The sequence below is a fragment of the Haematobia irritans genome, chromosome 4, assembly GCF_050003625.1.
Source record: "Haematobia irritans isolate KBUSLIRL chromosome 4, ASM5000362v1, whole genome shotgun sequence".
NCBI classification, from domain to species: domain Eukaryota; kingdom Metazoa; phylum Arthropoda; class Insecta; order Diptera; family Muscidae; genus Haematobia; species Haematobia irritans.
The window spans coordinates 193232394-193247013 of record NC_134400.1 but is presented as its reverse complement, the minus strand read 5'-3'; the positions used below and the strand labels follow the sequence as shown (position 1 = coordinate 193247013).

Sequence of the window (14620 nt, the reverse complement as noted above, 5' to 3'; positions counted from 1 at the left end):
CTTGACTACACTACTAATTGTACTCCTAGTGCAAAATTTCAACCAAATTGGGGTAAAACTCTGGCTTCTGGGACCGTATTAGTCCATATCGGGCGAAAGATATATATGGGAGCTATATCTAAATCTGAACCGATTTCAATAAAATTTGGCACACTTGACTACACTACTAATTGTACTCCTAGTGCAAAATTTCAACCAAATTGGAGTAAAACTCTGGCTTCTGGGACCGTATTAATCCATATCGGGCGAAATATATATATGGGAGCTATATCTAAATCTGATAGTCGGCCCCGCCCGACTTTAGACTTTTCTTACTCGTTTCTTCATGTGCTATCGAATCCGTTTAAAACGTGTCAGGCTCGTCTTCAAGTAGAAATTATACTATGTTGCAAGTAAAAAAAACGTTGAAATAAAATATTGAAAAAATCGCACATAGTTAAACGCTTTTTTGTCAAGATGCAAAATGTCTCAAAAAATTTAAATTTTTTTTTGAGACGTACTTGTAATAAGAAAATCTCATTGGGCTGTGGAAAATATCTTTAAAAAAAAATTTAAAACATTTTTTTTTTGGATTAGATATTAGTTAATTTAAGTACAAGTTCAACAACTGACTTCTTAGACGTTTATGTATCACTCGTTTTTATTTCAACCCAAAAGGCGACATTAACCCGTTGCCGTTTCATTTTGGTTAAATTTAATCTGTTTTCAATAAAAACTCATTATTGTGTTCAATTAAAACTCATGTATATACATATTAATTTTTATTTTGTTTGTTGTTTTTTTTCACAAATTAAACAAAAAAATAATCAAAATGATGCAAATATATAATTAAAAACAAAAACAAATTGGTTATTAAAGCGATAATGAACCCAAACTTTTAAAATAAAGTTTTTCATTCGCTATAACGGAGTAGAAGAAAAAAATCACAAAAAGTCCTTATTGAGAAGTATCGATGAAGTACTCAGAAATCCAATCACATTCGAGAAATTCTTTACAATAATGTGGTATAGGGGGCAGTGTAGGCAGCAGTATAGGCGGCAGCATAAGGAGCAGTATAGGCGGCAGCATAAGGAGCAGTATAAGCGGCAGCATAGGGAGCAGTATAAGCGGCAGCAACAGGAGCGGTATAAGCGGCAGCTACTGGAGCGGTATAGGCAGCAGCTACTGGAGCGGTATAGGCAGCAGCTACAGGAGCCGTGTAAGCAGCAGCTACTGGAGCAGTATAGGCGGCAGCAACAACAGGAGCAGCCGCAATACCATTATAATTGCGGGCAATATATTGAGAGCTGGTTGCAGTAACCACACCAGCGGGAACAGCAGCAGCAACTACAGCAGGTTTGGCATAAGCGGAGCACACCAAGGCGCAGAGAGCAACGAATACAGACTGAAACGACAAAAGGGAGAAAAGAAATTCAAAATTAAAACAAACAAAAAATAAATTATGAAAATAATGTGTCGGTTAAACATTGCGGCACCACATTAGATATGATTAGATCTCAAAATTGGTAACTTTGGATCTCAGTGGATACGGCCTGATGTGATGAAATAGAATTTTATATCACGAGATCCAATTATATTTAGTTTTAAATATAATTATATCTAAAGGTAGAATTACATGCCATGCGTTCAATGCGTACAAAGCGTCCGATGATTGAAGAGTTGAAATTTCTCTTTGAAATCAAAAGCTTGAATAGTCTACCGCAAACAGAAAAAATCAACCCTTCCATCAACGCAGGGATTGACGCATGGTGTGTAATTCAACCTTAAGACATTAGATATAAACCAACTTTGAGATGTGATCAGATCTAATTCCATAGTAATTAGATATGATTAGGTCTTAATTTTTTTTTTCAGATCTACGCATATCCAAAATTTTAATTTTTTTTCTTTTATTTTATTCTCTTACCAATTTGAACATTTTTATGTTTTTGTTGTTTGTGATAGGATTTTGGTGTTTTAGCCAAGTTAAGTTTACAATGCAAACTATACTCCAAATATCCATTATCTCTAGCTTATATACTAATTTTTTCGTCCATCTCTTACCTTAAAAAAAATAAAATAAATATAAAGAATAGTATTTTGTTGACTGCCAAACATATCAATTCAAGATGTCCGCCAAAAAATTAAAATTTCATTGTCGATTTATTTAATGTTTTTTTGTTTGTATTTTTGTGTATATCTACAGACATGCGCTTTAATGAAAACAAAATTATCCAAAATGCTCAGCACATGTCTTCGAACTCATTCCCTCCCCCACGTTTACTTCAATTGGCAAATGTTCTATAAACCTTATTTCTTGCCAATATCAATTGTCTGATTTGTTTTCTTTGTGCTGCCCATGTTCCATTGACTATGAGCTCGTCAGGCCAAATTTTGTAGGTATTTTATGCAAGACATTGGTTTTTGCCAAGATTTTACTTGGAGAACACCTACTATGCACAAGTAGACTACACTAACAAAATGCTTACCCACACTGCAAAAAACGCTTGCCCGGTTCTAAAGATTTTACCAACTTTGGCAACCATGCTTGCGAATCCTTTTGGAAAAGCAATTTTCATACGATTTGGTTGAAATTTTGTATGCTGTGTTATCATTAAAATATTGGTCCATATAGGTCCTCAATTAGTATATATAATCCCCATATAAACCGATTCCCAGATATGAGATCCGGAACCTCTTGGAGGAGTAAATTTCATGCGATCCTGTTAGCAGAGCGTTTTCCAAAATAAAAACCACTCCGCTGCAGCTTTTAAAAATACCGCTTCCCTATTTTTAATGGGTAGTTCTATTTTTTTATTTTTGTTTGAAATAGGTAAGAATTATTAAAATGGTAAAAATTATTCAAATTCTAGAAAAATTGCGAATTTTAAAAAATATTTGTTTTCAAACGTTTCAGACAAGCGTAAGAATGCATTAAAAATTGTGAAAATTATTTATTTGGCAAAATAACATTTTTTTTACCCTGGATCCTTATTCTTATTTTTTGTACAATAACGCCATCCTTTGTCATTTTTCATTTCAAGGCCTATTTAAAGTGCATCATAAATAAATTTGAGAAACAAAATATTGTTTATTTATTTATTTTGTCTATTTTTTAATTACATTAAACAAAAATTTTGACAAAATTATCTATAGAACTAAAGTTTTAACTAAATTTCTTATAGAATATAAATTTGAAATCATTTTCTCTAAAAATAAAATTTTGACAACATTTTCTATAGAAACAAAAATTCCACAAAATTTTCTATAGAAATAAAATTTTGACCAAATTCTCTAGAGAAAAAATTTTACAAATGTTTCTATAGAAAGAAATAAAATTTAGAAAAATTTTCCTATAGAAATAAAATTTTCTTTATAAATAAAATCTTGCCAAATTTTTCTATATAAATAAAATCTTGACAAATATTTCTATAGAAAAAAAATGTTGACAACATTTTCTATAGAAATAAAATTTCACAAAATTTTCTATAGAAACAAAATTTCCACATTTTTTTTTTAGAAATACATTTTTGACAAATTTTTCTACAGAAATAAAATTTTGACAAATTTTTCTATAGAAATTAAATTTTGTTAAAATTTTCTATAGAAATATAATATTGACAGAATTTTCTACAAAAATAAAATTTTCACAGAATTTTCTACAAAAATAAAATTTTGACAAAATGTTCTATTGAAATAAAATTTTGACAAAATTTTCTATAGAAATAAAGTTTTGACAAAATTTTCTATAAAAAATAAAATTTTCACAAAATTGTCTATATAAATAAAATATTGACAAATTTTTCTATAGAAAAAAAATTTTGAAAATTTTTTCTATAGAAATAAAATTTTGACAAAATTTTCTATAGAAATAAAATTTCACAAAATTTTCTATAGAAATAAAATTTCCACAAGTTTTTTTTTTTTGAGAAATAAATTTTTGACAAATTTTCCTACAGAAATATAATTTTGACAAATTTTTTAATAGAAATTAAATTTTGACAAAATTTTCTATAGAAATATAATTTTGACAGAATTTTCCACAAAAATAAAATTTTGAAAAATTTCGTACAAAAATAAAATTTTGACAAAATTTTCTATTGAAATAAAATTTTGACAAACTTTTCTATAGAAATTAAATTTTGACCAATTTTGCTATAGAATTAAATTTTGACCAAAAATTCTTAAAAAACAAAAATTTTGACAAATTTTGTACAAAAGGAAATTTTTGCCAAATTTTTCTCTAGAAATAAAATTTTGCCAAATTTTTCTATAGAAATAAAATTTTGACCAAATTCTCTAGAGAAAAAATTTTACAAATTTTTCTATAGAAATAAAATTTAGAAAATTTTTCCTATAGAAATAAAATTTTCTTTATTAATAAAATCTTGCCAAATTTTTCTATATAAATAAAATCTTCACAAATATTTCTATAGAAAAAAAATGTTGACAACATTTTCTATAGAAATAAAATTTTACAAAATTTTCTATAGAAACAAAATTTCCACATTTTTTTTTAGAAATACATTTTTGACAAATTTTTCTACAGAAATAAAATTTTGACAAATTTTTCTATAGAAATTAAATTTTGTTAAAATTTTCTATAGAAATATAATATTGACAGAATTTTCTACAAAATAAAATTTTCACAGAATTTTCTACAAAAATAAAATTTTGACAAAATGTTCTATTGAAATAAAATTTTGACAAAATTTTCTATAGAAATAAAGTTTTGACAAAATTTTCTATAAAAAATAAAATTTTCACAAAATTGTCTATATAAATAAAATATTGACAAATTTTTCTATAGAAAAAAAAATTTTGACAATTTTTTCTTTAGAAATAAAATTTTGACAAAATTTTCTATAGAAATAAAATTTCACAAAATTTTCTATAGAAACAAAATTTCCACAAGTTTTTTTTTTTGAGAAATAAATTTTTGACAAATTTTCCTACAGAAATATAATTTTGACAAATTTTTTAATAGAAATTAAATTTTGACAAAATTTTCTATAGAAATATAATTTTGACAGAATTTTCCACAAAAATAAAATTTTGAAAAATTTCGTACAAAAATAAAATTTTGACAAAATTTTCTATTGAAATAAAATTTTACAAACTTTTCTATAGAAATTAAATTTTGACCAATTTTGCTATAGAATTAAATTTTGACCAAAAATTCTTAAAAAACAAAAATTTTGACAAATTTTGTACAAAAGGAAATTTTTGCCAAATTTTTCTCTAGAAATAAAATTTTGCCAAATTTTTCTATAGAAATAACTTTTTGACAAAATTTTCTGTAAAAATAAAATTTTGACAAAATTTTCTATAGAAATGAAATTTCATAACATCTTCTATAGAAACAAAATTTCCACAAATTTTTTTGGAGAAATAAAATTTTGAAAATTTTTTCTATAGAAATGAAATTTTGACAAATTTTTCTATAGAAATAAAATTTTGACAAATTTTTCTATAGAAATAAAATTTTGTTTAGTTTTGTTAGTTGACCTTTGTAATTTTACAATTTTGGGATTATTTGTTTGGCTTGAGGTCATGGACTAATGAAAAATGCTGGTGTTAATGTTTTTCATTACTTTTTATTGAAATATTGCTATTCTCGGATATTTCGATACACCATCGGTGATCATCTTCAGCGAGATATTATCTATAAATTGTAATAATTTAAATATTTTACAATATTAACTTCAACAACGTTTTGAAACAAAAATATAACATTAATTATATATTTACATTTTACAAAGTAATAGACTTTCTCCTTACAATGCTCATGTCTAACTGATTAATTATCTTAATTGTGTTTGTGATTTTGTATTAGATTTCTGTAAATCTGTGCGCAGTGGTCTGTGTCGGCTTTAAAGTTCATGCGTTCCTCAGGGGGTGTATTTATTATATGTAGCATCTCCAATGTATATCTCCTCCTAGTATCCTCTTCCATCGTCAGTATTTCAACATTTTTGAAGTTTGGGATGTGTCCTGTGGTTTTGCAATGTGCTGCAAGGGCCGTTTTTTGTTCTAAGGGCTTGTCTTTCATCTTTTGGTCGGATTTGTGGGCAGAAAGTCTTGTTTTTAATTGGGTTTTAGTGGTGCCAACATAATCCATCGGACATGGATTGTTTTCGTCCCCATCGCATTTTATTTTATATACTAAAAATATAAAATTTTGACAAATTTTTCTATCATCCTTATTTTTTGTACACTAACGTCATCCTTTGTCATTTTTCATTTCAAGGCTATTTAAAGTGCAACATAAGTAAATTTGAGAAACAAAATATTGTTTAATTTTTTATTTTCTTAATTTTTAAGTAATATTAAACAAAATTTTTGACAAAATTATCTATAAAACTAAGGTTTTAACAAAAATTCTTATAGAAATATATTTATTTTATTTTTATTTTATTAAAGAATTTAAGACCATAATAAATTATGATATCATTTTCTATAAAAACAAAATTTTGACAAAATTTTCTATAGAAACGAAAATTCCACAAAATTTTCTATAGAAATAAAATTTGGACCAAATTCTCTAGAGAAAAAAAATTGACAAAGTTTTCTACAAAAATAAAAATTTGACAAAATTTTCTATAGAAAAAAATTTTGACAAAATTTTCTATAGAAATAAACTTTCATAAAATCTTGTATAGAAACATAGTTTCCACAAATTTTTTGGAGAAATAAAATTTTGACAAATTTTTATAGAAATAAAATTTTCTATAGAAGTTTTTGCCAAATTTTTCTATAGAAATAAAAATTTCTATAGAAATAAAATTTTGACACACTTTTCTATAGAAATAAAATTTTGACAAAATTTTCTATAGAAATAAAATTTTGACAAAATTTTCGATATAAATAAAATTTTGACATATTTTTCTATAGAAATAAAATTTTGACAACATTTTCGATATAAATAAAATTTTGACATATTTTTCTATAGAAATAAAATTTTCACAAAATTTTCTATCAAAATGAAATTTTGACTAAATTTTCTATAGAAATTAAATTTTGACAAAATCTTTTATAAAAATAAAATTTTGCAAAATTTTCTATAGAAACTATATTTCCACAACTTTTTTTTTTTGAGAAATAAAATTTTGACAAATTTTTCTATAGAAATAAAATTTTGACAAAATTTTCTATAGAAATAAAATTTTGACAACATTTTCTATAGAAATGAAATTTTGACAAAAGTTTCTATAGAAATAAAATGTTGACAAAATTTTTTATAGGAACAAAATTTAAACAAATTTTTCTATAGAAATAAAATTCTAACAAAAAATTCTTAAAAAACAAAAATTTTGACAAAATTTTCTAAAAAATTAAATTTTTCGCAAAATTTTCGATAGAAATAAATTTTTGACATATTTTTCTATAGAAATAAAATTTTCACAAAATTTTCTATTGAAATGAAGTTTTGACCAAATTTTCTATATATAAAATTCTATATAAAATTTCATAAAATCGTCTATAGAAATAAAATTTCCACAAATTTTTTGGAGAAATAAAATTTTGACAAATTTTTATATAAATAAAATTTTCTATAGAAGTAAATTTTTGCCAAATTTTTCTATAGAAATAAAATCTTGACAAGTTTTTCTATAGAAATAAAATTTTGACAAAATTTTCTATAGAAATAAAATTTTGACATATTTTTCTATAGAAATAAAATTTTCACAAAATTTTCTATTGAAATGAAATTTTGACTAAATTTTTATAGAAATTAAATTTTGACAAAATCTTTTATAGAAATAAAATTTTGACAAAATTTTCGATAGAAATAAAATTTTGACATATTTTTCTATAGCAATAAAATTTTCACAATATTTTCTATAGAAATAAAATTTTGACAAAATTTTCTATAGAAATAAAATTTTCACAAAATTTTCTATAGAAATAAAATTTTCACAAAATTTTCCATAGAAATAAAATTTTGACAAAATTTTCTATAGGAATAAACTTTTGACAACATTTTCTATAGAAATAAAATGTTGACAAAATTTTTTATAAGAACAAAATTTAAACAAATTTTTCCATAGAAATAAAATTCTAACAAAAAATTCTTAAAAAACAAAAATTTTGACAAAATTCTCTATAGAAACAAAATTTCCAAAAAATGTTCTGTAGAAACAAAATTTCCACAAAATTTTCTATAGACATAAAATTTTTTCAAAATTTTCTATAGAAATAAAATTTTGATAAAATTTTTTTATAGAAATAAAATTTTGACAATTTTTTTATAGAAAAATTTTAATCTTTGTCATTTTCCAATCCACTAAAAATAGAGTTTAGAACGATAATAAAATGAAGTGAGGTCATTTTGACAAATGATGACTATCACGAAGTGATGCAAATTCAGTGCAATGGCTGAAGGACATCCGTTCTATTAAATGCCTATCTTAAATTCATTGCTTCTGCGCCAATTTTCTAGCACTTCCTGATGCGAAGAGAACATTTGCACTACTTTTTTGGCTATGGGTTTTTTGCTAGGTTCTTAATATGAGAGAAATTCCGCTTTAACTTTGAAGGACAAAAATGGGAGGAATATGAAAATTTATCTAATAAGAATTTAGGACTCTCATTCTTAATTGCATGAAACATTGAGGTAAATATCACCCCAAATTAAATAACACATTTATAGAGGTCTATTTGTAAATTTATTTTAAATTGCATATATACATATCTGTCTTTTATTTATTATTATTTTTTTTTAATAATTTTTAATATTAACATTAATTTTATCCTTTTCTAACGAGTATCATGTATGGAAGAAAACCAATGTCTCCTCCTCCATCTTCTCCTCCTGCTCCTCTTCCTTGTACAACTAATGCTCCACACTTGTATTGACTGTGGCATTAGAATTAAAGACTATAACACCACCACGACGTTGAAAATATTTCGCTCTCTGAGTGCGCCAATAATGAACACCACCAAGGACACACACTAAACATACCATAACAACCAATAGAGATAAGATCAACGATAGGATTAGCAGATACGATTGCATTTGTTTGGCATGATCGGACATAGTGGCCAAAGACAATTGCATGGTATGTTGAAATTCTCTAGAATTGGCCAAATCATGTTCGGCCTTTTGCAACTCCTCATCCTTGTGAGAGATACAGGTAACATCTCTTATATGGGTCTGTTCCAGGGGGCTATCATCATGTTCAATATTAAGCTTGGTGTAATCACTCAATTGTGGCTCTATCAATAGCCAGTGGAGATAGGTGCAATTGAAACGATTCCTGGAGATACCCAATTCAGCGAGAGAGGGAAAAGCTTTGGCAAAACTATATTTTCCACGAATCTCGGTGAGATTATTGGCATCAACATAAAATGAGCGTAGATTACTATTGGCAGGAACAAAAATATCCAAATTCAAATCGGTCAGATTGTTATAGGCCAAATCCAAAACACTTAGCATGGGCAATTTGGCAAACATGCCAAAGGCGAGTTTACGAATACCAGTGGCCCGTAGAAAAAGACTGGTCAAATGATTGAAATTTTGAAAGGTGGTAACATTGGGAGTACCCACTGGATTATAGGATAAATCCAATTCAGTCAATTGTGTGAGCAAAGTCACATTGGAGATCTGCGATAGATTATTGTGTTGCACCAACAAAGTATTGACTCCTTGACTGTTGTAGACCTCAACCTGGGATATGGAATTATTGACGGCGGTTATGAACGATGTTCCATTAACAAACAGCCTTGACAATTGATTGGAATTCAAATTCAATTTCTTCGTTATGGTCTTATTCGTCAATTGGAATTCTTGTAACTCATTGCCTTCCAATATCAATGTCTCCGGACCATAGGAATGTTGAAAGGTTTCCGGATGAAATAGCTTTAAATGATTAAAGGCCAAATTCAAATCGCGTATATGCCTTAAATGATAAAAGACCTCCGGTTTAATTTCCTCCAATTGATTATTATCCAAATACACTGCATCCATATAGGTATTATCCAAAAATAAATCCGTGGGTATTTGCGTCAAAGCATTATAGGACAACACCACTTTATTCATATTGGTCAGACCCCGAAAAGCCAATGATCCCAGGGTATGCAATTTATTGTGACTCAAATCCAATCTCATCAAATTATGGGCTCCCACAAAGGCCGAGGTATTGATTTTCTCTATGAGATTGTGACTCAAATTCAATGTGGTCAACATACTGGCCGAGGTGAATGTATTCCTTGAAATATCCTCAATTTCTGTATGCGATACATCCAAAGTCTTTAGGCTACTAAAAACATCGAACAATTTCGCTGGTATATCCAGAAGTACCGAGTTATAGAATTTCATGAAATTCGTTTGATTTGCCCTCGCATATGGAGTTATTTTGACATTTTGCGAATGTGTCACCTGGAAACCGGAAACGGTACAAAATTTCTCCATGCCTCCAATTTTATCATTGTACTCATCACATTTTAAAACTACATCTTCAGCCCAACAGCAGGATATTATTAGTAAGCTGGGGAGCAGCGTTATTGCTCCCAGATTAAGCATAGTATTAGCGCGCGTCTATTTTCTTCTGCAGCCGTTCGTCTTTAATCCGCAACTAAAGTCTGGACAATTGATTTTCGATTTTCCATGACTAGCTGCACTATTCAAGGAAGTACTCTTTTGTTTTCATATTTCTTTTGCCCGCTACAGTGGTGAGAGTGGGTATATTACGTTTGGGCAAAAGATTTGCGGCACTTGGGGAAATTTTTTGCATTTATGCTATTACTTGATTTTGGTTGGTTGCATGGAAACTTCATCACTGAAATTAGGACATAATCTCCAGGGTCTGATAAGGCCAAGTGTTTATCCATCTTCACAGATGTTTGATTTTTAATTGATCTGAAACTTGATGACCTCTTCGGTTTACAGATCATTAGTTTCCCGGTTGTCACTTTTTCAGTTGTAAACTTTGGAATTAGTTGATGTATACTTGATCGGGAGATTATGAGCTCTTGCAGTTAATCAGCAATTAAATTGTTCCCCATAATGATTGCAACATCTATTCATGGATGACAGAAACTACTTTTTCCTGGAATTTAATCAGTTCTAAGATTTTCGTTGGTGAGACAGTCAGCTCATAACTGGTCGGAAGAGAGTGAGCTTTTGCAATTGATCAGATGTTGACTGGTTTTCAAATGGCCCGTAAGTGGAGAAAATTTCGGCTTCTGGATGATTGGGATTCGTTGATGTGTACTTGATTCAGAGATAATAAGATCTTGCAGTTTATTTATTGATTCGACCATCGATTCATGGCTGAACAAAATCGACTGTTTGCTGGAACTTAATCAGTTCTACGATTTGCAGATAATCAGTCCTTGATCGGGAGATTATGAGCTCTTGCAGTTAATCAGCTATTAAATTGTTCCCCCTTATTAATGCAACATCTATTCATGGATGACAGAAACTACTTTTTCCTGGAATTTAATCAGTTCTAGGTTAGGTTAGGTGGCAGGCCGATGTATCAGGCTCACTTCGACTATTCAGTCCATTGTGATACCACATTGGTGAACTTCTCCCTTATCACTGAGTGCTGCCCGATTCCGTGTTAAGCTCAATGACAAGGGACCTCCTTTTTATATCCGAGTCCGAATGGTGTTCCATATTCGAGTGAAACCACTTAGAGAAACTTTGAAACCCTCAGAAATGTCACCAGCATACTGAGGTGGGATAATCCACCGCTGAAAAACTTTTTGGTGTTCGGTCGTAACCCACGACCTTGTGTATACAAGGCGGGCATGCTAACCATTGCACCACGGTGGCTCAGTTCTAAGATTTTCGTTGGTGAGACTATCATCTCGTAACTGACTGAAAGATAGTGAGCTTTTGCAATTAATCGGATGTTGATTGGTTTTCAAATGACCCGTATGTGGAGAAAATTTCGGTTTATAAATGACCGGAAACGTTGGGATTCGTTGATGTGTAGTTGATTCAGAGATAATAAGATCTTGCAGGTTATTGGATATTGGTTGGTTTCCCAATGATCGTAATTCCCCACTTGATCGAATGATGGTTGGTTTTCCAGGTGAGATCATCAGTTCGTGATCGTATGAGCTTCTGTTGCTTGACTTCCAAATAATCAGTAATTGGAGAGATCATCAGTTCGATATGATTAGAAGATAGTGAGTTTATGTACTTCATCGCATGTTGATTGGTTTCCAAATGCCCCTAAGTGCTGAAAATGTCCGTTCATAGATGATCGGAAACATTGGGATTCATTGATGTGTAGTTGATTCAGAAATAATAAGCTCTTGCCGTTTATCTGATATTGGTTGGTTTCCCCATGATCGCGTTTTCTCAATTATTGTAATTCCCCACTTGATCAAATGATGGTTGGTTTCCCGATGATCAGTAGCAGGTGAGATCATCAGTTCGTTAATAATCCAAAAGTAGAGAGCTTATGCCTAGTGAGCGTATTTTGCTTGACTTCCAGATAATCAGTAAATGCAGAGATCATCAGTTCGATATGATTGGAAGATAGAGTTTATGCAGTTGATTGGATGTTGTTTGGCTCAGGGATCCGGAGCGGTCCATTTTTTTCGCTCCGCTCCGCTCCCGCTCCGGAGAAAAAAAAACCGCTCCGCTCCTCGCTCCGCTCTGAGAAAAAAAAATCGCTCCGCTCCGCTCCGCTCCTCTTCGAGAAAATTATAGTACAAACATTGTATTATTTGTTCAATTGAGTTTTATTTTATTTAGAAAAATCGGGCGGTACATATATGGGAGCTATAGCTAAATCTGAACCGATTTCGATGATTTTTTGCAAATATAGTTAGTGCTATAGAAGATTACATTTCGCCAACTTTGAGTAAGAACGGTTGATAAATAAGGGTTTTATGACCTAATTTGACAAAATCGGGCGATACATATATATGGGACCTATATCTAAATCTGAACCGATTTCGATGAAATTTTCAGACCTAAAGGGTGATAAAGAAGATTATTTTGTGCTAAATTTGACGACGATTGGTTAGTAAAAAAAGTGCAACGTGACCCCATTTGTCGAAATCGGGCAATACATATATATGGGAGCTATATCTAAATTTGATCCGATTTCTTCCAAATTCAGTAACGTTCGTCCTTGTGCCCAAAAAAACTTCCTGTACCAAATTTCATCAAAATCGGTTAATAATTGCGACCGAAATCCTATGAACAACAAATACATGGACAGACGGACGGATGGACGGACGGACGCCAAGCGCTAGATCGACTCAGGAGGTGAGTTGATCGGTATATATTTTATGCACACAAAAAAATTTTTTTTTGATTCAATCACGAAATTAATTGATCCAATTAATTTTTAATTGAAATGTCTTCAATCACAGAAATGATAGTATCAATTAAAAAATTAATTGAAGGTCAATTAAAAAGTTAATTGATCCAATTAAAAAATTAATTGATACTATTATTTTTGTGATTGATTTTTGTTTCAATTAAAAAATTTGTTGAATCAATTAAATTTTTAATTGAATATTTTTTAAAACTCAATTTAAATTTTAATTGGAAAATTTTTCGTGAAATTTTTTTGTGTGTGGGGTCTAAAATCAATATTTCTTGTAGGCACATTTTTTGGCAGATCAAACTTGTTATACCCTAACCACTATGTGGTTTAGGGTATAATGACTTTAAAACAATGTATTGAAATATTTTATTAATTTTGAAGATTTTTTTAGAAATATTAAATCTATTTTGACTTCATTAAAGGAAGCATTCTAGGAAGCATATGTTAATTTTTCATTTTTTAGATTTTTTTCGTCAGTTGTTATCAAAATCCTTTAAAAACTAGTTAACGAGTTATTTTTTTTCCATATTAAGACTCGACTTCCAGTAGAAATTATGCTATGTTTCAAGTAAAAAGCGTCTTTAAAATAAAGTGTTGAAAAACATGTCTTATTTTAACGATTTTTTGCTTTGTAGGCAAGATGCAAAAAGGAAACAAATTTAAAGACAATTTTATTAATTTTAAAGAATTTTTCTTAATTATTAAAGTCAAAAATTTTATCTTTCATATTATGATACACATTTTTAAGTAAAACCACTTAATTATAAGGACATTACAACTTCATTCAAAAGTTTATTGCGTTTTGGACAAGAAAACAAGTATATACAGCACTAAGTTCGGCCGGGCCGAACCTTAAATACCCACCACCATGAACCAAATATTAGGGTTTCCTTTGAAATTTCAGGAGGACTTGAGGATATTCCCGAAGATAAATTTAAAGATTTCACCTATGAGGACCATATCAGATTCTGCATTTATAAGAACCATTTTTGTTTGAGTTTTAGAGGAATCATTAACATCTCTTGTAAGTGTGCAAGAAAATTATAAAATAACGTCTTGATTTGAAATCTTAAATATGTAGAAGTAAAATCTGGAAATTTTACATTGAGTTTCAAGCAATTCAAGTGAAGTCGGTCTATATGGAGGCATTACCAAATGGACCGAGCCTAAAATACCAGAATATTTACAATTTCAGGCAAATAAGATAAAAATTACGGTTTCTAGAAACCCAAGGAGTTAAATCGGGAGATCGTTCTTATGGGGGCTATACTAAAACATGGACCGCTACTCACCGTTTTCGGCACACCTCTTTATGACCCGAAAATACCTCTAGATTTCCAATT

General features: G+C 29.2%; 2 protein-coding genes across 2 annotated transcripts; both read right to left on the bottom strand.

The window, feature by feature from the left end:
* Positions 1-732: 732 nt before the first annotated feature.
* Positions 733-2022, bottom strand: LOC142234885 (uncharacterized). The gene is made up of 2 exons (XM_075306094.1): positions 1907-2022; positions 733-1384 (listed from the first exon to the last, which is right to left on the bottom strand). Exons 1-2 carry the CDS (start codon positions 2000-2002, stop codon positions 992-994), a joined length of 489 nt encoding a protein of 162 aa, XP_075162209.1. The 5' UTR covers positions 2003-2022; the 3' UTR covers positions 733-991.
* Positions 2023-8625: 6603 nt separating this feature from the next.
* Positions 8626-10570, bottom strand: LOC142234531 (uncharacterized). The gene has a single exon (XM_075305698.1). The coding sequence runs from the start codon at positions 10502-10504 to the stop codon at positions 8816-8818; it is 1689 nt and encodes a 562-aa protein (XP_075161813.1). The 5' UTR covers positions 10505-10570; the 3' UTR covers positions 8626-8815.
* Positions 10571-14620: the final 4050 nt, after the last annotated feature.